The sequence below is a fragment of the Tetrahymena thermophila genome (assembly GCF_000189635.1).
Source record: "Tetrahymena thermophila SB210 genomic scaffold scf_8254047, whole genome shotgun sequence".
Lineage (NCBI taxonomy): Eukaryota > Ciliophora > Oligohymenophorea > Hymenostomatida > Tetrahymenidae > Tetrahymena > Tetrahymena thermophila.
In genome coordinates, this window is record NW_002476030.1 from 100107 (window position 1) to 122460 (window position 22354).

Sequence of the window (22354 nt, forward strand, 5' to 3'; positions counted from 1 at the left end):
AAAAGTAATTAATTAATTATTTATTATTCCTAAAACATTATAAAATGTATTCTCAAAAAAAAAATAAAATAAAAAAAACTTTAACTTTGCAATAAATATCATAAGATAAGAAAAAAATATTTAAATAAAAAGATTAGTTTGAAATTAACTAGTTCATCACCTTTTTTAATGTTTATTTTTTTCTTAAATTCTACTTTTTTTAATTAAAGAGAAAAATATATTAATTAAGTAAATCAGATATATTTTTTCAAGTATAAGCAATATTGAAATGTGCTAAATTTTTTTTGTTTTAAAAAAATTACTTTTGTTTGGGGTCATTTGAGTGATTTTTAACTTTATCATTATAGCTACTATCATTTGGATTTTAAATTTTTATACATTAATTTAGAATGACTATTAAAGTAAGTTTAGTAAATTTTCAAATTAAATTTTATTAGAATTAGGTATCAGTAAGTTTGTATGTAGTATTTTAAATTAACAAATTTATGATTATAGGTCATAAAATTTCAGACTATTTTTACTTTAGGATTAATTAACCACTTAGTATGCATAATTTTTAAAATATTGCTTGATATTAAATAAGCAGTAATACAAAATTTAATTAAAAGTACTTGCTGTAAGAGGCAAAATGTAGCATTAAAAACAATAGGGATTATGCTTTTAATGGCATAATACATTTATATAAATGTTAGAATGTACAATATTTGTGATAAATGACCTTCTTTTAATTAACTTAGCTCTTTGATAAATCAATTTTTTTTTTTACTTTAAATTATAATAATCTGTTTTCTTGTGTATAGTTTATATACTGAATGTAATATTTATGTTATTAACAATTAATTATTTTTTTAGATTTGTAATATAAGAAGTGAATAAAATTAAGATAAAAAAATAATGTCTCAAACAGATTGTAAATTTTACAATGATTAATACAGAAACAGAATCCAACTTTATGAAGAGGTTTGAATTTTCTTGTAATATTTATTTGACTTATATTAATGTAAATAGGAGAATAAGCTATTTTAAAATATGCCTTATAAATGTGATGACTCCATTGTAGAATAAGAGCCTATTTCTTAGATCAGTAGATTTGAATAAAATAGGTACGAAGAAATGCAAATGAACACACAGAAGGGAAAAGTTAATTTTTTAGATGAGGATAATCAAAAAAATGGATAAGATAAATCCAACTAAAAATTAGGAAAAAAATTAGATAATAAGACTTTTTAGACTTAAAGAACTCGCCAACGATCATCACCTAATAATATAAATAATATGATTACATAATACTAAGATTAAAGTTTAGCAAATACCATAAACCTAGACGATGATGATGAAGAATAAAAAGCTTAACCTATCAAGCTTATTAAAGCTTTAAAACTTTTAGTGAATATTTAGCATTTTTATAGAGTTCTCACAAGTAATGTAAGAGTTTTGAATAAACTAACTCATAAGTAGCACTAGTTGATTGGAGATATTTCAAGCTTTTACTCAAAATCCTACTAGAAAGATAAGGACAAATATTATTTTATAATAGGAAGACTCTGGGCTAATCTTACTTAAAAAATTGAAAATATTTACATTCCTGTATTTCAGCCTTCTAATAAGCTAATAAAAGCATGGGATAGCTTTTTATCGCTATTAATTATGCTATTTACTTTGTTATTAAATTTGCAGCTATTTTTTGGAATGAATATTAGTAACTTCTACTTGCTGTATAATGTCTTGATAATTTTTTCTATAATTGATATTATCGTAGAATTAAATACTGGTGTGGTTCAAAAAGGAAATGTCATTAATGATAGATAGTTTATATTCAAATCTTATTTAAAAAATATATTTATTTTTGACTTATTTGGAAATTTTTCATTACTTTTATTTATTATTGAATCTGAAAGCTCTGGTTAATTAGAGCTTCTAATTAATATTTTGTTTCTTTTCAAATGGGTAAAAATCACTAAAATTTTAAAAGAGGCAACGTATTATTTCAGCTATGAAAAAAATCATAAAAACTTAGTAGATCTCTTAAAACTTCTCTTTTTTGTTATTGGTATTTGCCACATTTTCTGCCTTTTTTGGCATGGATTAGGCTAATTATCAATTAACAGAGGTGAAACTGATAACTGGATACAAAGCAAAAATTTAGTTGATGCAAACACCTTCGAAAGATATATATATTCTTTCTACTTTTTAGCAGTAACTATGGCCACTGTTGGGTATGGTGATATAACTCCTTAAAACGATATGGAAGTATTATTTACTGCAATCACTATATTTGTCACATGTATAGTATATGCATTTAGCATAAATACAATAGGTAGCATCATAGAAAATATTGAAAAGAAGGATAAAAAATACAAAGAAAACCTTCAAATAATACATGGTGTTATGAGAGAAGAAAATGTCTCAAGAGAATTAAAAATAAAAATTTCTAATTACGTCGAATACCTCTACAAAGTAATTTGCAAATTTCAAAAACAAACAATAAAATTAATTTTGTTCATTTTTAATTTTTTAAGAATAAAATATTTTCTTATAATCTTTACTTACTTATTTCATGTGCGTTATTTTTAAAGGATGAATGAAAGGATATTAATTTACTCAAAAGCTATGGATGGATTCATTATAAATCCTTTCAAATTGTGATTTCTTTTTTATATATTGATGGAATTTTAATAATTAAAATTAATGTTATTTTTTAATTTGAACATTCATTATTAAGTTAATTTTTACATTTAAATTAGGAATCTAACGAAATTCAAAAGAAATAAGAAAACCTGATTATAAATAAATTATCAGCTAAGTTAAGGAATGATCTTACTTTGGAAATATAGGGAAAATATCTGAATAATATTCCGTTATTTAAAAATATCAAAGAAAAAGATAAAGTTACAAGTATTATGGAAGAGTAATTGTATTCTCCTGGAGAAATTATATTTAAATAAGAAGAATTGGACGATTGTTCTATTTACTATATAGTGAAAGGTTCTGTAGCAATACTTTATCATTAAAGTAATAAAAACAGGGAGGAACTAATTATTGCTATCAAGGGAAAATCAGAATACTTTGGAGAGCATTCTTTTATTAATGGAAAATCCAGGTCACTTACTGCTAAAGCTACAGATTTTTGTAGAATATACAAAATAAGCAGGTAAGGATTTTAATAGGCTATAAAATAATATGAATATGAGTTTGAAAACTTTCAAATGACATAGGAAGCCATTTTATTTAATAATAATTATAAACTATGCTCTTTTACTTGCTCTATATGCAATTCTTCAAATCATATACCAATGAACTGTCCAAAAACTCATTTAGTTCTCACTAAATAAGTTGTTATTTCACGCTATAACTAATGGAATCCTCATTTACAGAGAGAAAAGTTTTATAGAAAATAAAAAAAAACCCATGTTTTAAATCAAATTTAGTAAAATATTTTTTTTTTTAAATAAAATTTTAACTCTACTTAAAATGGTAGTAAATACTATTTTAAAGGATGAATAAGTAAATTAATTAAAGAGAATTTAATCTTTAAAATTAATTAAAAAAAAGATTACTTTAATAGGCAGTTGAAGAAATTAATTGCCATGAGTCTTTATTTGATATTTTAGATTAGTTAGAAATAGGACTTGGTATAAGTTATATGCATATAGATTCTCAATAAGCTTCTTAATCATTAAATTCCTTAACAAAATTGGAAGAGAAAGTTGATCCATAAAAAAAATAAGAGACAAATAATTAAGATAACTCATAAATGAATTTTAAGTCTTAAATTTATTATGAATCTGATAGCTCTAATAATATAGATTAATCAAAATAGGCTTCTAACTCAGTTGGATATAATAAAGAAAAAACTTCTTCAAGCTTTTTGCAGAAGAATCTAGACTCAAATTTTAGCTAATAATAGAAAACAAAAAGATCGTTTCAGCCTACTTAATAAAGCTTTTAGAATAGTGAATCTGAAATAAAATAGAATGATTTTTCTTCATCTTAATCTTTAGATGATTAGACTCTTACTTCTTTTTCAAATAAAGATACATATTCTAGAGATTATGAGCAATTAAAATAAGTTATGATTTAAATTGAAAATGGATAACGATAATTAGATTATGAACAGAATTCTTTTTAAAAAGGTTAAGATAAATTGTAAGAATAGCAAAATTAACAAAAAATTATTCCAACCATAAATTATCCAACAAATAATAAATCAACTTAAGAATATAAATAAAAATTAAAATCTAAGTTAGCTTAAGAAACAGAAACATTTGAAGAAAGAAACCAATTGGATTAGAAGCAACAAATAGAATAACTTTTATCTGAATAAGTAGAATAGCCAAATTTACAAATAATAAGAAGTAGAAACAGCTTTAAAACTGCTTTAAATTAGCAGAATTAAGAACAAATTAAAGAAAATTAGAATATATAAAATGGTAATAGAAGAGAAAGTATATTTGCTGATAATTAGCATAGAGAAAAGCTATTTCCAAGCTAATAAATGTACAATGCTCTAAATTTAAGAGAGAGAAGAAGAAGAAATTAAATTGATGTTGTCCAGAATTCAATTTATGCATTTATCAGCCAATAAAGTTAAAAACAAAATTAAGGAAAAAAATTTATAATTGATGAGAACCTTTAAGATTAAAAGCCCAAGAAAAAATTTTCAATTAAGAACTTTCAAAATAATATGAACTTAGAGAACTTTTCAAAAAAGCCAAGATCATAGATTGAACAGATTCTAACTAATGAATATGTTTCATCTCTTTAGAATGCCACTGAAAGAGGTACTTTTCCTGATAAAAAAATGATTAGTGCTTTTGAAGAAAAAATACAAGGAATTTTAGAACCACCTGATCAAGTTAATTACAGAATGCTTTAAATATTTGATAAAGCTAAAATATTTAAATTTTACCATCCCTCCTATAATTATCTAGAAATTGTTAAAAAATGGATTAAATTTTAAGAAAAACATTAAAATAAATACGCAAATTTAAGTTAGAAAAGAAGCAGATTTAACAGCAAGTCTAAAAAATTTAATCAAACTAGTATTTGTAAATACTATGATATGTGAAATTAAATAATATTTTTGTTATTTTAAAATATTTAAAAAATTATTAAATTTTATTTGTTTGTAGTTTAGAAATTATTTAATTTGTTTGCATAAAATATTAATTAATGACAATAATTAATTTGATATAAAAGATATTAAAGACAGACAAATAAATGGCTTAAACTTTTTTTACCAGTAAAATTCAATGCTTTTATTGTCAATTTTCAATTGACTTTGAAAATATAAAATCAATATGAAATTGAATTATGTTTTCTTATCAATAACTAAATAAATTTATGCATTTCATTTAAATGAAGCTTTTATATCATCTTTTAAATAATTTAAAAAACATATTTCAATTTATGTTAGCATTTATTTTTTGTTACTTATTTCAATAAAAGCATTGGTTGATTTGTTATTATTTAATTAATATATATAATATTTTTTAAAGAAATTAACTTTAGTAAAAACAAGCATGGATATAAGCACTTCAAGTTACAATAATAATTAAACCTATAGATGTCAAATTCCATTTAGCGAGGAGGTAAGAAAATTGCATTTGTTTATCCCTTAACATAAACTTATTTTTGGTAAAAGGAGCATAGAGTGATCTAAAATTTTCCTTTTAAATCCAATGACTCTGAAGTAGAACCAGAGATTTTTTCATAATTTAGTAGAAGGTAATTATCAACAAAGAGAGAATTTAGCAGCCAGGAGAGAAATCAAAGTGAATTTGAAAAATCTGCTATTATAATCAGTCGTTAAAACTCAAGACGTAGTTTCCAATAAGATACCTCTTAATAGTAAATCAATACTCCTGTCAAAAGTCTTTTTCGTGCTGCACTGACTAAAAATATTTCATAATTAATGGATTAAAGTATAATACAATCTGTAAATAACATGGAAGAGATGGAATCAAAAGTATTTCCTGTAAAGCTGGTGAGAGTGTTAAAGCTGCTGGTGAATGTTTAGCACTTTTACAGGATGCTAACAAAAAATGCAAGAATATTTAACAAAATAACTTAAAAATAGCATGATTTAGTCGGAGATGTTGTAAGTGTGTACTCTAAAAATAAAAAAAATGTAGAAGTTCTTGATAAAGGAAAGTTTAGTAAGTTAATTTTCAATATATTTTATCACTTGACCCTGCTATACTAACTGATCAAAATTCCTTTCTTTGCTCCTTCTGGCTTGTTAATAAGAATATGGGACACTTTACTAGCAATCCTCATTTTATTTTCTACTTTTTTATTGAATCTTTAGCTCTTTTTTACGATGTAAATTTAAGAGTTTAAAGTTCTCTTTTAAACTTTATTCATTTTATCTATCATTGATATTTTAATGGAGCTAAACACAGGTGTCTTAAAGAAAGGGAATATCACCTATAATAGGCAGTTTATTATCAAGTCATATATTAAATCTAATTTAATATTTGACATACTTGGGAATATGCCTTTGTTTGTTTTTGTATTCAATATTGAGGTCACAACTAATTTATAAGTTATGATTAATATTTTGTTTATATTCAAATGGACAAAAATATTTAAAATTCTAAGATGGCTTACTTTTTATGTAAGCTATGAAAAAAATAATAAGAATGCATTTGATCTCTTTCGGCTTCTATTTTTTGTGATTGGAATATGCCATATATTCTGTTTATTTTGGCATGGATTAGGTTTATTTGAAATTAACAACGGATATACAAACAGCTGGATTGCCAATAAAAATCTTTTGGATGCAGATATTTTTGAAAGGTATGTTTATTCATTCTACTTTTTAGCTGTTACAATGGTAACTGTAGGGTACGGTGATATTACTCCTTAAAATTCTATAGAAGTAGTATTTACTACTGTAACAATTTTCGTTACTTGCATAGTTTATGCATTTAGTCTTAATACAATAGGTAGTATTATCGAAAACATAGAAAAAAAAGATAAAAAATATAAAGAAAACATGCAGGTTATTCATGGACTTATGAGAGAAGAAAATGTTTCAAGAGATTTAAGAATCAAAGTATCTAATTATGTAGAATATTTATATAAGGTAAGCTTTTTAAACAATTTTATTTATTCTTATTCTTCTTTTAATTGCTGAAACTAATTTTTCTTTTAATGTTTGTTTGTTTTGGGGGAAGGCAGTTTCTATGGAATAAAAATTTCTTTGAAACTTCTAATGTTTATTTTTTATAAATCTCAAAAATGAAATTAAAAATTCTTTGAAACTGCATCCCTCGAATGATGTTTTAGTTTTTTGGATTCCCGAATAGCTAGCTAGGAAAGTATTTATTTCTTTAGAAAGAAACATACATATTTATTTAAAGTTAAGCAATTTTAAAAGTATATTTTGAAAAATTAATGCATTCATGCATCCTTTTGTTCAAAGTTTTACAGTTTATAATTAATTTTCAGAATAATTATTTTGGTTTTAAAATTAAGATAAGTTTTTAATTCATTAAAATAAGCTTCTTTTTTTTTATAACTAAAAAAAGGAATCAAATGAAGTTTTAAAGAAATAAGAAAAATTAATAATAAATAAATTATCATAAAAACTAAGAAATGATCTAAGCTTAGAAATTTAAGGAAAATACTTAAGTAATATTCCGCTGTTCAAAAATATTAAAGTAAAAGATAAAATATCAAATCTTATGGAAGAACATTTATATTCTCCTGGAGAAATCATATTTAAGTAAGGTGACTAGGATGATTGCTCTTTGTTCTATATTGTAAAAGGCAAAGTTTCAATTACTTTTATCTCAGACAGTGAAAATTCTTAGAGGGAAGATTTAATTGTTTCAAGCAAAGGAAAGCATGAATATTTTGGAGAAATTTCGTTTATAAGTGGGAATCAAAGAACACTTACAGCTAAAGCGTCAGATTTTTGTAGAATCTATAAAATTAACAGAGATAAATATATTCAAATAATTAAAGAAAATGACCAAGACTTTGAGAATTTTTAAATGATTAAAGAAGCAATCTCTCTAAATAATAACTATAAATTCTGCTCAATATATTGTTCTATCTGTCAATCAGGAAATCACTTTTCAATTGAGTGTCCTAAAACTCACTTAACTTTAACAAAATAGGTAGTCATATCACGTTATAATAATTGTACCCCACATACTGAACGAGCTTAATTTGATAGAAAAAGACAAAAATTTAATACTTATTCTAGATGCATGTAAATATTCTTTTTCTTTCTATTTTATTTATGCTTAATTTATTAGTTAAACAAACAAAATAATTTTTTTTTAAATAAACGATAAAAAAACATTAACTTATTTATTTATTTGTTTGTTTGCTTGCTTGTTTTGTTTTTCTTTCTTACTCAAATAAATTTGTTTGGTTCAATTTTATTTATCTCTTCAAATTAGGGTTTTTAATTATCTAATAGAATTAAATTATAACAGCAAGTATGATTATATTTTTAATAGTTAATTTAATTAATAATAAATAGATTGCTTAGATAAGCTGTAGCTGAAATTAATTAGCATGAATCACTATTTGAGATTTTAGATTAAATAGAATTTGATTGCAACTTAGGTGATATTTTTGATCTTGATGAAGTTTCGGATGGTGAGAGAGAAAATACATCTAAAATTTAAAGAATAAAAACTTAAGATAGCCAAAAAAAAGGAAATAACTCTCCAATATAAAACTAAATTAACCAAGAAGAAACAGCTAATGCTTCCAACGATTTTCCAAAAGCTAATAGAATGAGAGTTTATTTGCAAAATACTGGGTCAACGAATTCATTATCACCAAGAAGCAGTGATTTAAACAAATATCCACAATAGATTCAGTAATCTAAAAAGTCTTAAATGTGTGTATCTAATTTAGATGAACCAAAGCTTAGTGCATCTGATTTAAAGTCATCAGATGATGATGAAACATCTTCAAATTCTTCCTCTTCGTCTGATTCATCTAATAGTAAAAGTAGTAGTTCATCAGTATCTTAAAGTGATAAAGCAACTTTATAAGAAAATTCTTTTCTAAAATCTCCCGAAAGTAGAATCCAAAATAAAGCTGAATAAAAAAAAAAAAAAACTTCTATTGCTTATTCTCCATCTAAATTAAAATAGCATAATAACGAGAAAGGGTTAGATTAACAATAATCTAGCGTATTTAATTACCAAAATACTCATAAATTATCTTCAACTAACCTACAATCAAAAATCTAAATAGAATCAGCTGATAAAATTGAAGAAAAAAATGTTTCTGAATAAAAAATTCTTAATAAAAATCAAGATAAAAATGAATTAATTTAGCCATCTACTAATAACCATAGTTTAAGTAGTTTTTCATTAATTAGTAATCATATAAATAATGAAACAAATCAAATCTAACAGTAAACACCATAAATAAATGATTAAAAGTCCTAATCTTTATTATAATCAAAAACGATAAATGCAAGGTTATCCTCTAAAAATAGAATATCGTAATAACCATAAGACAGAAGGACTATTAGGGAATCGAGAACCATAAATTAATATGATTTAATTTAATAATCTATTTAAGCATTTATGAACCAACAGTAAAGGCATAAAAGATAAATTACTTTTCAAGACAAAGAAAATCATAAAAAATAACAACAACAACAACAACAACAACAGTCATATTAATAGCAAAATTAATATTCTAAAGGTCTTTCTAATTAAGATAAAAGATAATCTTCACATAAAAATCATTTAGCCTCTATATTTTATCCACCTTAGCTTCTAGATGAAAATATTTAAAAGTTAGAATAAAAATTACAAGAATTTACAGATCCTCCTGATTTGGTCAATTACTAGATGCTCTAAACTTTTGATAAAGCTAAGATTTATAAGTATTATTTACCTAATTACAACTATCCTGAAATTGTTTTAAAATGGGTTTAATATTAGAAAAAGCTTCAATTAAAACACAATCTATCCCGTAGATCATATTAAAAGAAAAAATAGCCAAGAGTTTAGACTAAAAGAAAAATTACATAATAGATACATAGTACTATTGTCTTAAATTAAAATGTATAATGAATGATTAATAGTTAGTTATACAACTTAGAATCAATTAATTCCATTTAAATATTTTCTTTATGACAATATAAGTATCTCTTTATATACCATATATATATTATATTTTATACACTATAAACTCTCTATATAGCTATTCTCGAATAATTATTTCTTGAGTAAGAAATATAAATTAAAAAAAAATTTTATTAAATCCTATAAGCGAATGTTGATTTTAATATTTGATGTTTTATAGTAATTAAAAGTTAATTATGGATGAGAATAAATACTTATTTGTTTGAATTAAAGGTATCAAAATAAATTATTTTAATTTTTGTTAACATGGTAAGAATCCTGTTTCAATTATTCTTATTAACATTAATTAAATCACAATTTATATAGATTTGATATTTCTTGTGAGATCTAATTAATATTATTTTAATGTATTTGTTTATAATTATTTTTTTTTTCATAAGACAATTAAAATATATCAAAGAGATAATTAAATTAATATTATTTAGATAAAAAATATTTTTTATTAAAACACAAAATAAATAAATATAATTATTTATAAATAAGATTTATATTATAGTAGTTAATTTTATTTAAAATTTATTAATGACTGACATGTTAATTTTAAAATATAAAAAGTATTATTAAAAATAATTTTATTGATGTAAATCTTATTATAACTATTAATAGTATTTATTTAAACTTACTTGAACAATATTAAAAAATAAATTTAAACATAAAAAACCTTAAACATTTTAATTGAGATACAAAAATAATTTTTTGAAACAATAATTTACTCCATGTTTATTAATTTTTATTACTTTTGACATAAAGTAAAAAAATAAATAATATATTTTTCTATTTTTAAACCAAAAGAAATTATTAGTTTTTTTTGTTATTTAAATTTATTTTATAAAAGATTCATATGCTTTTTTAAATATTTTAACATCTTAAAGAGGTGGTTTTAAAATTAAAAAGAATTTCAGATTTTTATCCTATAAATTAAATTAAAATTGCCAGCCGATTTATTATTATTTAAAATTTTAGAAAAAAATACCTGGATTTAAATTTTTAAAATATTATAAAATAAATTATTTTATAAAAAAAAACAAAAAAAAAATAAATAAAATTTCTAATTATTTTATATTATTAATTTATTTTAATCCTAAACTGATTACAAAATAATCTAAGACTTAACATAATAAATATAAAAACTTGAGTACTATTTGTAATATGACAAGTAAATAAAAATGATTAAATTCAAAATAAAAATTACTAGGAAATCAAAAAATTAAGTTTTAAATTTTTTTATACGAAAAAGAGGTAAGTAAGTAAACATAGGTTGGGTGGGGAGTTGATTCAATAGTTTTCTAAAAAATAGATAGATAGATTGATTGAATGAATGAATAATACTGATTGATTGATTATACAAATTAATAGCCTTTTAAATCTGATTTATTTGATGGAAGAAATTAATGAAATAAATAATTTAAGTTGAGAAAAAAATATAATAAATAATTAATATATTTCTAATTAAAAAATATACAAAAAAAAAAAGATAAACTAGAAACAAATTTTTTCTATATGGAAGATATAAGAGTAGAAAGTTAAAATTTGCTACATGAAAAAAATGAAGAGGATTTTATTGAAATGAATATTTTGAAGTAAGGATGTGGATTTGGATTATTAATAAGTGATTTTAATGAAGCTGATGAATAGTAGTAGGTTGATAGGGATTTTAGTAAACCCTTTTAGGTTGTTAAATACTATAAAAGATATAATAATTTTTTAGGGAAAGTTGAGGATATGGCTGTAATAAGCTATCCTATGACCGAGATGATACCTGATAATATCCCAAAAGCTTTACTTTAAAAATATACGAATCTAACCAAAAAACATGAAAACCAAAAAGACTTGAATAATTAAAACAAAGAAAGTATGTACGAAAATAAAGATATTTAATTGGGATTTTCTGAAGAGTAAATAGAAAGTTTAGACGATTTAAATGATGATGATAATTGTGAGTGGACATAAGCTTACAAATTTTGCTAAAATTTTGAAAAATTAATTTATTTAAAAGTTGATTTAGAAAGTCAAATTTAGTTTAACAAAATTTTGGGTTAGATAAAGTAGAAGCTTTTAATTGTGGATGATAAATATATTGAACCAAGAGGAGAAAATTTTTTGAGATTAAAGCATCTGAGTTAGCCAGGAATTAATTATATTAAATATAATGGATAATATCTTATTTAATTCCAAGATTTATAATAATTAATGATTACGTTTACCCGCCTATTTATGGATAATTACAATCCAAAACTAGATAGAAATTTATTTGAATTGTTTAAAAAAGGTAACTATATTATTCAAAAATCTAAACCTATTTCTGTTTAAAAAATGGACAGTAAATTTTTCTAGTAGCGTAAAATGGAAAAATAAATCGAGAGAAAATAATCACTTGAGTAAGAAGAGATTTAGCCTCATAAAAAAAAAATGAGTAGTCGTGAAGAGGATATTTAGATGCTATAAGATTAAGATGAAGAAGAAGTAGAATAAAATTAATGCGAATAAAAGTCATACAGCAATAACGATATGGAATAATCAATAAAGAATTATAATTATTTAGATAAATAAATTTTTGTGAAAGATGAAAGCAGTCACAATATCACATAATCAAAAGACACAGCTGAGACTCATCTAAATTAAGAAAAAGAAAATAAGTAAGCTGAGCATACTGAAAATTTAATTCCCCAATCTTGCTATTCAAATAAGACCCCTTTTTCCATTTAAGAAAAACAAAAAGACGAAATAATAAATTAACCAAATGAAAATTGCAAAGGAATTGTTTTGAAGCAGGAACAATAAACTGAAGAAAATGAAAAGTAAAATATTTTTTGCTTTTCTTTTTTTTATTTTTATATTTTTTATTTAAATATCATGCAATAATTTATTTATTTAATTAATAAAAATTAGTGCTTAGAAAAATGAAAATTGGTAATTCATTCATAAGAACGATTATTGCAAAAAAATGTTGAAAAATAAATAATTTATTGATAAATTCAAACAAAAATTACAGAATGGTAGCTAATTTCTTAAAATTTTCAGAATTAATAAATTTAAATCTTTTGAATAATTTTATGAAGATCATCAAAGTTTATATGATTAAATTTATTTAGCTTACCACTCCAAGAATTCCAAATAATAAACTGATTTACTTAAAATTAAATATAAAAATAAATTTAAATAACTTTTTCAATAATTATACTCAGAATACAAACCATGAGCTAAGATATAAAAAAGAAAAAAATAAATAAATATTTTGATTTTAATTAAAATAAATAATTCAAACAAATTATAATCGTAATCATCTATCTACAAAAACAATTTTAATAAATTATTAAAATAATTAAAATTTTTAAATCTGAATTAAGAATCTAAAATGTTTATTTTAATACACTTATTCTAAAAATAAATAATAAAAAAACCTTTATAAGCTTAAAGATTTTTTTAAATATTTGCCTTATTTATTAGTTATTAATTGATTGTCTGCTGATATTCACTAATTATTTCTAAATGTAAACAAAAAATAAGTTAATAGAAATGCTATTTTTAAAATTGATATGAATACTACAAGATTATTTTAACTAAATATATTAATTAATAATCAAAATCTGTTTATTACTGAAAATTAAAATTACTCTTTTCATTTATATATTTATGCATAATTAATTTAAATTTTATTCTTAATAGTTCTTAATTATATTTTTAACTAACTTTATGATATAATTCTTTTTACTTTGTATATTCTATGTTTAATTTGTTTGTAAAATGTAGGAGCAAATAAATTTAATTAATTTTAAGTAAAATTTTTAAATTATTTATTTACAAAACTTTTTAATTAAAATTTTTAATTAATTTTTGAATTAAAATAATTAAGCTATCTATTTATTTTTTTAAATCTTTTCAAGTTAAAATAAATATTTTGAATGAGGGAGGAGTTGAGTCAATAGATTTTATTGAAATATTTTCATTTAATTATTAATTAACTAATTTTTATTAATTGAATTGAGATTTGTATTTAGTTTTTACAACAATTTATCAAATAAACTGGCTCAAATATTCATACATAATAAAAAATAATAAACTGAAAAATTTAATTTTTAATTTATTTTTTGATTAATTGAAATAAAATATTGATTGACACTCACAAAAATAATAAATAAATAAATATTAATCAATTAATTTAATCTTATTTATTGATATAATCAACCTTCCAAAAGATTAAATAAATACTCAGCATTAATATTCAAAATATATCTAACTAAATATAGAGACAATTTTATAAAAAAGATACCTAATTAAGCTTATAAATCAATAGGTAGCTTGAGAAATGAATTAGTAGTAGCTTACTTAGACTTTTAATAAGTGCATTCAAAATGAAAATGATCTTTGGCTAAACTTTTATCCCTTTTTGGATAATGTAGAACAAGAGTATTTATTTATTTAGATAGATCATAATAATTCTAAAAATGCTAACTAAACATAAATGAATTTTAACGTTTTTTAAATTAATTAAATAATTAGTGTCGTAGTTAAGGTTTTAGTCGATAATGTATAGTAAACAATAAAAGATTAAAAGATTAAAGCTGTATAAAAATATTATTCTCTATAGGTAATTTCAAAAATAGCTATCAACATATTGACATATAATTTATCTGTTAATTACAATTTATTTTATTAACTAGCTATTAAAATCATGCATCGTTAACAAAAAAGCAAACAAGCTGGCTGAATATACAGCTAAAAAGTTATTGCCTACCTTAACAGAAATAGCTAAACACAACAAAGGATCTAATGATCCTAAAAGAGGTTAAAACGTTTTTGGAGCTGGTTAAGGTAACTAATCAATCAATCAATCAATCAATCAATAATAATAATTTCTAATAATAGCAAATAAATTAACTAAAATTTGAATAAATTTGTAACAAAAATTATTTTTTTTATTTAACTAAAAAAGACAAAGATGCTTCAAACGATTTTTTCTTCCTCCTTTTAGAAAGTATTAAAGCGTGGAGTTTAATTTTTGCAAATATTCCTGAATTTTAGAAAAATTATAATTCTCTTACTAAAGAGGGTGTTATATTTCCTAAGGAAATGATTAACTATTAAATGGAACTTTAAGAATTAGGAATAAATCCTTCAGGCAATTCTTCTGGCTAAGCTTCTTATAGTAACATGCAAACTCCTTAACAAAATAATAATTAAAGAAGTTAACAAAACCAACAGCAATAATTAGATCCATAAACTCAAGAATAAGTAAAAAAGTTGTCTAAATTCCTTTCAAATATAGATTAGAATTTAAGAGTTATAGATAATGCTGATCCATAGTATTTAGATTTTTAAAGTAAAAAGCATAATTAACAAATAATTATCAACATATTTAAAAAATATTATAAATTAAATAAATAGCTCTTGAACAGTGCATAGGACCTTTGCAAAAATAACTAAGTAAAATTTCAGAGCCATTAATTTTGTAAGTATTATAGATGCCTTAAACTTAAGAAACTGAAAACTTACAAAAAAAAATGTTTGAGGTCAAAGATTTACTAGAAACTATTATTAAGCAGTATCAAAAAACTGCTGAAAATCCAAAGATATTTCCTCAAATTATTTCAAATATAACTTCACAGATTTCAATTTATTTACAGTAATTTATTATATTTTTAATATTAAGATATTCAATTTTATTTCAGTTTTAAATTTTTCAATTATAAAAGGATAATATAATTTATTGTTGTTTGCAAACAAATTTCAATCGTCGTTTATTATTATTATTAAAAATATTTTTATTTGAGTTATTTAAAAACGAAAGTGAAAGTTAAAACTTTTTGATGAAGTATTATGATATTCTAATAAATACTCATTATTTTTCTAAGTTCTAACTGAGAAATAGCTTCTCTTAACGTTTTTATCTACTTTAGATTTATTCTAATTATATATTTTATTTAAAATTAGAAATAATGCTGATAGCACTGGAAGCTAGATAATGCAACAAGCTCCTCCTCTTCAGCAATAATAACAATAACAGTTTTAATAATTTTAATTTGATCAACAACCAAAATCAGCGAGTAAATCGAATTTTAATGATTTTAATAACTTTGGATAGGGATAAACATCTTTTTAGTAGAATTAAGATTTTGCTGGTGCTAATTAATACGCATTTGATAATTTTAACGCAGCAGCTCCTTCATTCAATTAATAGAATTAACAATAAAAGTAAGGATTTGATGGTTAAAAAGATGTATTTAGTGAATTTGGTGGATTTTAAGGAACAGATCTTCCTCCATAATCAAATAATACTTTTGACTAATTTGGTGCTGGATTTGGCTAACCTACTACTCAGAATAAAGGAAATTAAGACATGAGTGGCTTTGGCTTTGGTTTTGGAGAGTAACCAACAAACTAATTTTAAAACTAATAACAACACGATGATGATCATAATGTTCAAAAATAATAAGCAGCTTTAGATCCTAGTCATTTTGGATTTGATACCTAAGCTAATTAAATGTAATAAAATGCAAATATGGGTTAATTTGGATTTGATGATCACTCTTAAAATTAAGGAGCTAATTAATAATATTCAGCTTAACATTTTGGGTTTGAAGAATAAAAATAAAATACAATTAATCAAGCATTTTCTGGCATAGAACCTAACCATACTGATAATTTATCAAGAAAAGCGAGTGTTTTTGAAGATAAATCTAATTAAAATACAAGTTATGATTAAAACAAAAACAACCCTTTTAATGATCATCATTCTTAAAATTAGCCTTACGGTTTAGAATAAAATAATTTCGGGTTTAATAATCAATTTGAATAATAAAATCAAGCAGCACACCATGAAGGAAATGCTGATTTTTTCTAATCTTAACCTGGCAAAAATTAAGTTAGTAACACTGGAGAACAAGATAACCATGATACTTAGTCTTAGAAATCATAAAAAAATCAAGGCGATCCCAATTAAAATGCGTTTTCAAGTAAAATGAATATAATTTAAGTTAATTTATAGTTTTAATATAAATTAGCTTTATTAAATAAATGTGCTGTAAGTTCTTTTTAATTATCACCCATTTATATTAACATCAAAATTTTTTTTGGAAAATATTCAAATTATAATCAAAAATAAATAAAAGGGTTGATGAGTGTTAATTTTTAAGAATTTATAATATTTAAAATTATCTTAATTAAAAATTATATTTATTTATTTAAATAATAATTTTAATAAATAAGCACAAAATCACGATATGTATTGGGGAGGAGATTATAACAATTATAATGGAAATTAAAGCAATTAAATAGAAAATCATGAAATCAGCCATAGATAGTCTGAAGTGCATAATGAAGGTTAAGTTGAAACTACTCAATAAATACAACATTTATCCTAAACAGATGTGTAAAATTAATCTATGTCAAACGATTAACATAAAGTAGGATACGATCATAATGATTATAACCAATAATAACCGGTTCATACATAGTAAAGCTAGGGATACAATAATAATGACTATGGAGCTTATGGATGGAACGATCATAATCAACAAAATTAATGGGGTGATCATAATAATAACTATGGAGGTGACACTCACAAAAATAGTTAAAATTTTAATGATGTGAATTAAAGCTACAACTAAGGACACAATAATGTTTACAATGATTATGATCATTATGGGTATAATTACAATTAAAATGAATATAATCCATCTGCTGGTTAAATTAATAATACTCAAAATAGTAGAAGACCTAGTTAAACAGATTTCAATTAGCATAATTATAGCAGAAAGTAAAGCTAAACTTTTAGTTAAGCAGGAGGATAATAGTAACTTGATGACTAAAAAAAGGATAGCTAAAGTGTAAAAGATAGTGTTTATAATGCTGGTCTAACAGACTCTCAATATGATATGGTTTTGAATAAAAATAATAGTGCATATCTAAAATGGAAATAAGAATAAAATTTTTACAACAATCCTATAATCCCAGATAATGATTACCAAAACAAAGACTTTGATTTAAAACCTGTTGAAAAAAATGTTTATGATCCAAATGAAAATTATGACATTTCTCCTCCTCCTCATTAACATGAACCTCAAAACGCATCTTATTTAGATATAAATAAAAATGCAGTAAACACCTCTATGAATGCAGCCAATAATGCACCTATGAAAACTGAAGATCTGTTTGGTTAAGATTAAGGCAGTCAACGTAGACAACCAAGTCAATAAAGTGATTACAATTGGAATGCAGGTGCATAAGTAGCAGGAACTGGGGCAGACACAATGAGTAATTAAGGCAGAAGAAAAGACAGTATATAGAGTAATTCTTAAAATAACTAAAATGTTAACTAGAATCCAGGTTGGAACGACAATCATGGCTTTGACTTTTTTAATGAGCCTGCACCTTAATAAAAATAGCCTAGCAACTCTTAAATTCCTCAAACAGATTTCTTTTAAGGTTAATTTTTATTATTTTTAAATCTTTAAAATTATTTATTTCATAATAATTTAGATTAAGTAAAAAAGCAAGTTTTTTTTTGTTTGATTTTATGAAGAAGAGCATTTAATGAATAAAGCAATTTATATTTAAAACTCAAAATTAAATAATTTTTTTAATTAATCAAACACCCTTAATAAAATAGATTAGGTTGTTGATTTAAAATGATTAATATAAATTTTATTCTTATAAATTAGATAATACAAGTTAACAAGGAAACAATAGCAAGAATTTGAATAATTCAATTCACTAAAGTAACAATAATGATTGGGGATAAAATAATTTTGATTAACATTATGACTTTAATTATAACGGTGGATAAACAAATACAAACGCTAGTTAGTAAAAGATGGATTTTCATGATCCAGTAGGTTTTGAGCATTAATAATCATAGCATCAAAGCTAATCTAACTAAAATTAACATGATTTATTTGGAAATGATTTTGTGAATCCATCTTAATAGGTTGTGTAATAATAACCTTAAAATAATGTGTAATAAAATAATCAATTTGATTTTTTCGATGATAATAATTAAAATACCTATTAGCAGTAAGCTGCTCATCCAGAAGTAGAATAAAAGCAATGGTTTAATGATATGAAATAGCCACATGTCGAAGATGATTTCTTCAACAACGTTGGTTCTAAATAATAGTCTTAACATACTAATTAAAGTGCTGCAGCTGCTGCTGTACCTGCAACTAATACAAACTTTTTTGACGATTTTGGTACAACTCCTACTCCATAATAGTAGCCATAGCAGTAAACTTAAGTTCATGACAATCAATTTGACTTTGGGGCATTTAATAACTAAAGCTAACCTTAAGCCTAACCAAGTGATTTATCAAATAACTAAGCACAATGGAACTAGCCAGATGGTTATTATAAATAATATTAAGAGGATCCTAATTAATAGAAGCAAAAACCACCTGGTTAGGTAGACTTGTTTGATATGGCAGATGCTCCAAATCCATATTAATAGCAACAGCAACAACAATAATAAAATTAGTTTAACTAACATACCTAACAAAGTCAATAATAAGGCTAAGGAGAAGGAGGATTTGATTTTTTCGGATTATATAATTAAAATAATACAAACTAAATGATGAATATGTCATAATAATAACAGCAACAATAGGGAGGTTTTGGTTTCAACCAGTAGGGATAGTAATTGTATTAGCAATTTTAATAACCTAGAGAATTAGCTTAACCTGGTAAGGCTAGCAATGTTGGTGATATACTGCCAGCTTATTAACTTTTTAACAAAATGGTGAGAGATGGAATAGTCTAGACAACAAATGAATTTGACAAAGCTAGAATTGGCATGAAAACCTATAAGATTTTAGAAGTTTCTCCTGAAATCAGAAAAAGAAATGAAGAATTTTATTAGTAATTAAACAGAGAAGAAGCAATTAAAGGTTTTATGGATGAGTAGAAAAAAGAATTATTAAACAAAAAGCTAATAGAAACAGATGCTGATAAATCTTCTATAATTGATAAAAAGCTAGAAACTTTAAATGTCTTTTAGCTTTTAATTATTGATAGATAAGATTATTTAGACCCTCTTAGTCAGTTGATTGTTCCAAAGCCAGTACAAACTTTATCAAAAAGCACATTCGATCCATAGTTTTAATCAATTGTTGGTGCAGTAAAATATTTTTTTAATCATTTTCATTTTGACATTAAAAAAATTTTTAGGAACAAAAAGAAAACTCTATAAAAGAGATCAAAGAGCTAAATCAGCAGATAATTGTTCTATAAAATGTAATTTTTTTAAATATTATTTTCATTCATTTTTATTAATTCTGATAACATAAATTAGTTAAAATATTTACTTTTTAAACAATTTTAATTTTTATGAAGAAAATAAATAAATTGTTATTTAAGTGAATAAAATAAAATTGATTTCAATTAAAAAATAAGCCAAAATTGAAAACAATCAATTCTTTATAGCTTTAATTTTTAAATGATATAAAACTGTAAAGAATTCTTTTATTAAATTAAAGAAATTTTGATTTATTTTAACAAAATTTAATATTAAATTTGATAATAAAAGCAAATAGAATAAAGAAATATTGATGAGTAAATCTTAACTAAGAGGATCGATGAGTTGTAAAAGGATTTATTTAGTTCAAACAGCAATGTTGAGAAACTTAGAAAAGAATTGGAAGGTTTATTATCAGACCATGATAAGATTTTAATTTCAGAGAAAGAAGTTAAGAAAGAAAATGAAAAACTCTTGAAAGAAATTTCGATTTTAAAAGAAGAATTAATAAAACTTAAAGAAGATAACACAAAAATTTTAAATGAAGCAATCGATCCTGAATATATCAAGAAGTCTTACCTCAATAATTTTTCTCCTATAAAGAACGGCTCAGATTAAATTGACAGCAAATTAGATTTAGATCCTTAGAGTAAAAAGATTTTAAATACTGTGAGATAAAGGTATAATGAATACCACAGTGTGTAAATTAGTAGAACTATGAGAGAAGGTTATAAAGTAGTTGAAGAAAAGGTTAATTCCTCTAATTCACTAGAATTTGCTAACAAAGTTACAAATAACTTAGATAAATTACTTAAATTAAACTATTAATCTTCACCTTATCAAGATGATGCTTTGGTTTAGATGATAGGAAATAAAACAATTAGATAAAAGCAAAAGGAGAAAAATAAGATTTTCTATAATACAACTTAATTTAAAGAGTTAGTTGATTTACCAATTTATTAAAAGGATAGAGAAAATTTAGATAATTTTAAATATTCCTGTCTAAATTCAAAAGCAATTCTATATGAAAATACTTTCTTGTAGATAGGTTCCATAACTTAATTTGAGGAAAATAAAGTTTCTAGACAAAATCTCACTTTGAGCCTCCACTTTATTAATAAAACATAGAACGCTGTTCAATTTACATTCAACTTCGCCACTAATTACAGTAAATATTTCTATCTAAGTTTATAAATTTTCATCCTATTTTTTAAAATTAAGAAATGCTAAAACCAGGCTGTGAAGTTAAAGATCCAGTAACTATAAAAGGTAAATCTTAAAAGAAGCATACAGTAGAAGCTTAAGAGTTTGATATAAAATAATCAATCCCTCTTGTTGATATAAATATTGTGTAAATTAATTTATTAAATAAAGAAATGAAAATATATACTCAAAACTATTTTTAAAAATAATTTGTAAAGAATTGACTAAGGCAATGCAGAAGCAAGAATAGCAATTCCAATAGCTTTAAATAAATTTATGATTTTCTAGCCTATTGATTAAATGTAGTTCAGATAAAAGTGGCTCAACTTCAAAACCTCATATATTTATAATGAACCTAGGGAAATAAATGAAAGGTTCATAAAAAATCTTAGTGATATCAAAAGGTATTTTGAATGCATGATTGAATTAAATAATAGATAAAGACCTCTTCGTTCAAGATATGGAGTTTCCTTTAGAATTAATGGGGTAGGATAATTTTTGATGAAAATATGTCTTGTCAACAATTCTAAACTAACATTCAAAATAGCCACATATGATTAATATAAAGATGTTGCAGAATACTTGTGTAACTATCTTTGTTTTATCTTCACAATCTGAGATAGTACTTTAATTTTTATAATAAATATATTTAACCTTCTTTTTGTATCAACTAATATCCATCAATCCATGTATTCATAATTTAATATTTTATTTTTGTGCTTTCTATTAAAAAAATTAATTGTTTACATAAATATTTATTTTATTAAGGATTTCTTAATTATATTTTTAATCA

At 22.9% G+C, this 22354-nt stretch overlaps 4 protein-coding genes across 4 annotated transcripts; all 4 read left to right on the plus strand. All coding sequences in view use genetic code 6, as the record gives it.

Annotated features, from left to right (window-relative positions):
- Window positions 1–894: 894 nt before the first annotated feature.
- TTHERM_00790640 (cation channel family protein) lies at window positions 895–5068 on the plus strand (the record flags this gene model as incomplete). Its single annotated transcript, XM_001026162.2, has 4 exons — window positions 895–960; window positions 1009–2457; window positions 2745–3427; window positions 3553–5068. 4 exons carry the CDS (start codon window positions 895–897, stop codon window positions 5066–5068), a joined length of 3714 nt encoding a protein of 1237 aa, XP_001026162.2.
- A 454-nt stretch (window positions 5069–5522) lies between these two features.
- On the plus strand, window positions 5523–10061 carry TTHERM_00790660 (cyclic nucleotide-binding domain protein; the record flags this gene model as incomplete). Its single annotated transcript, XM_001026164.2, has 4 exons — window positions 5523–5591; window positions 5645–7090; window positions 7536–8224; window positions 8501–10061. 4 exons carry the CDS (start codon window positions 5523–5525, stop codon window positions 10059–10061), a joined length of 3765 nt encoding a protein of 1254 aa, XP_001026164.2.
- Window positions 10062–11573: 1512 nt separating this feature from the next.
- Window positions 11574–13332, plus strand: TTHERM_00790670 (hypothetical protein; the record flags this gene model as incomplete). Its single annotated transcript, XM_001026165.2, has 2 exons — window positions 11574–12931; window positions 13023–13332. The coding sequence occupies exons 1-2, from the start codon at window positions 11634–11636 to the stop codon at window positions 13330–13332; spliced, it is 1608 nt and encodes a 535-aa protein (XP_001026165.2). The 5' UTR covers window positions 11574–11633.
- A 921-nt stretch (window positions 13333–14253) lies between these two features.
- Window positions 14254–22305, plus strand: TTHERM_00790680 (endo-1,4-beta-xylanase xylA, putative). Its single transcript, XM_001026166.3, has 12 exons — window positions 14254–14540; window positions 14634–14721; window positions 14795–14945; window positions 15067–15453; window positions 15519–15756; window positions 16065–17086; window positions 17340–18557; window positions 18794–20241; window positions 20292–20357; window positions 20650–21526; window positions 21580–21709; window positions 21780–22305. The coding sequence occupies exons 1-12, from the start codon at window positions 14440–14442 to the stop codon at window positions 22177–22179; spliced, it is 6126 nt and encodes a 2041-aa protein (XP_001026166.3). The 5' UTR covers window positions 14254–14439; the 3' UTR covers window positions 22180–22305.
- The last annotated feature ends 49 nt before the right edge of the window (window positions 22306–22354 follow it).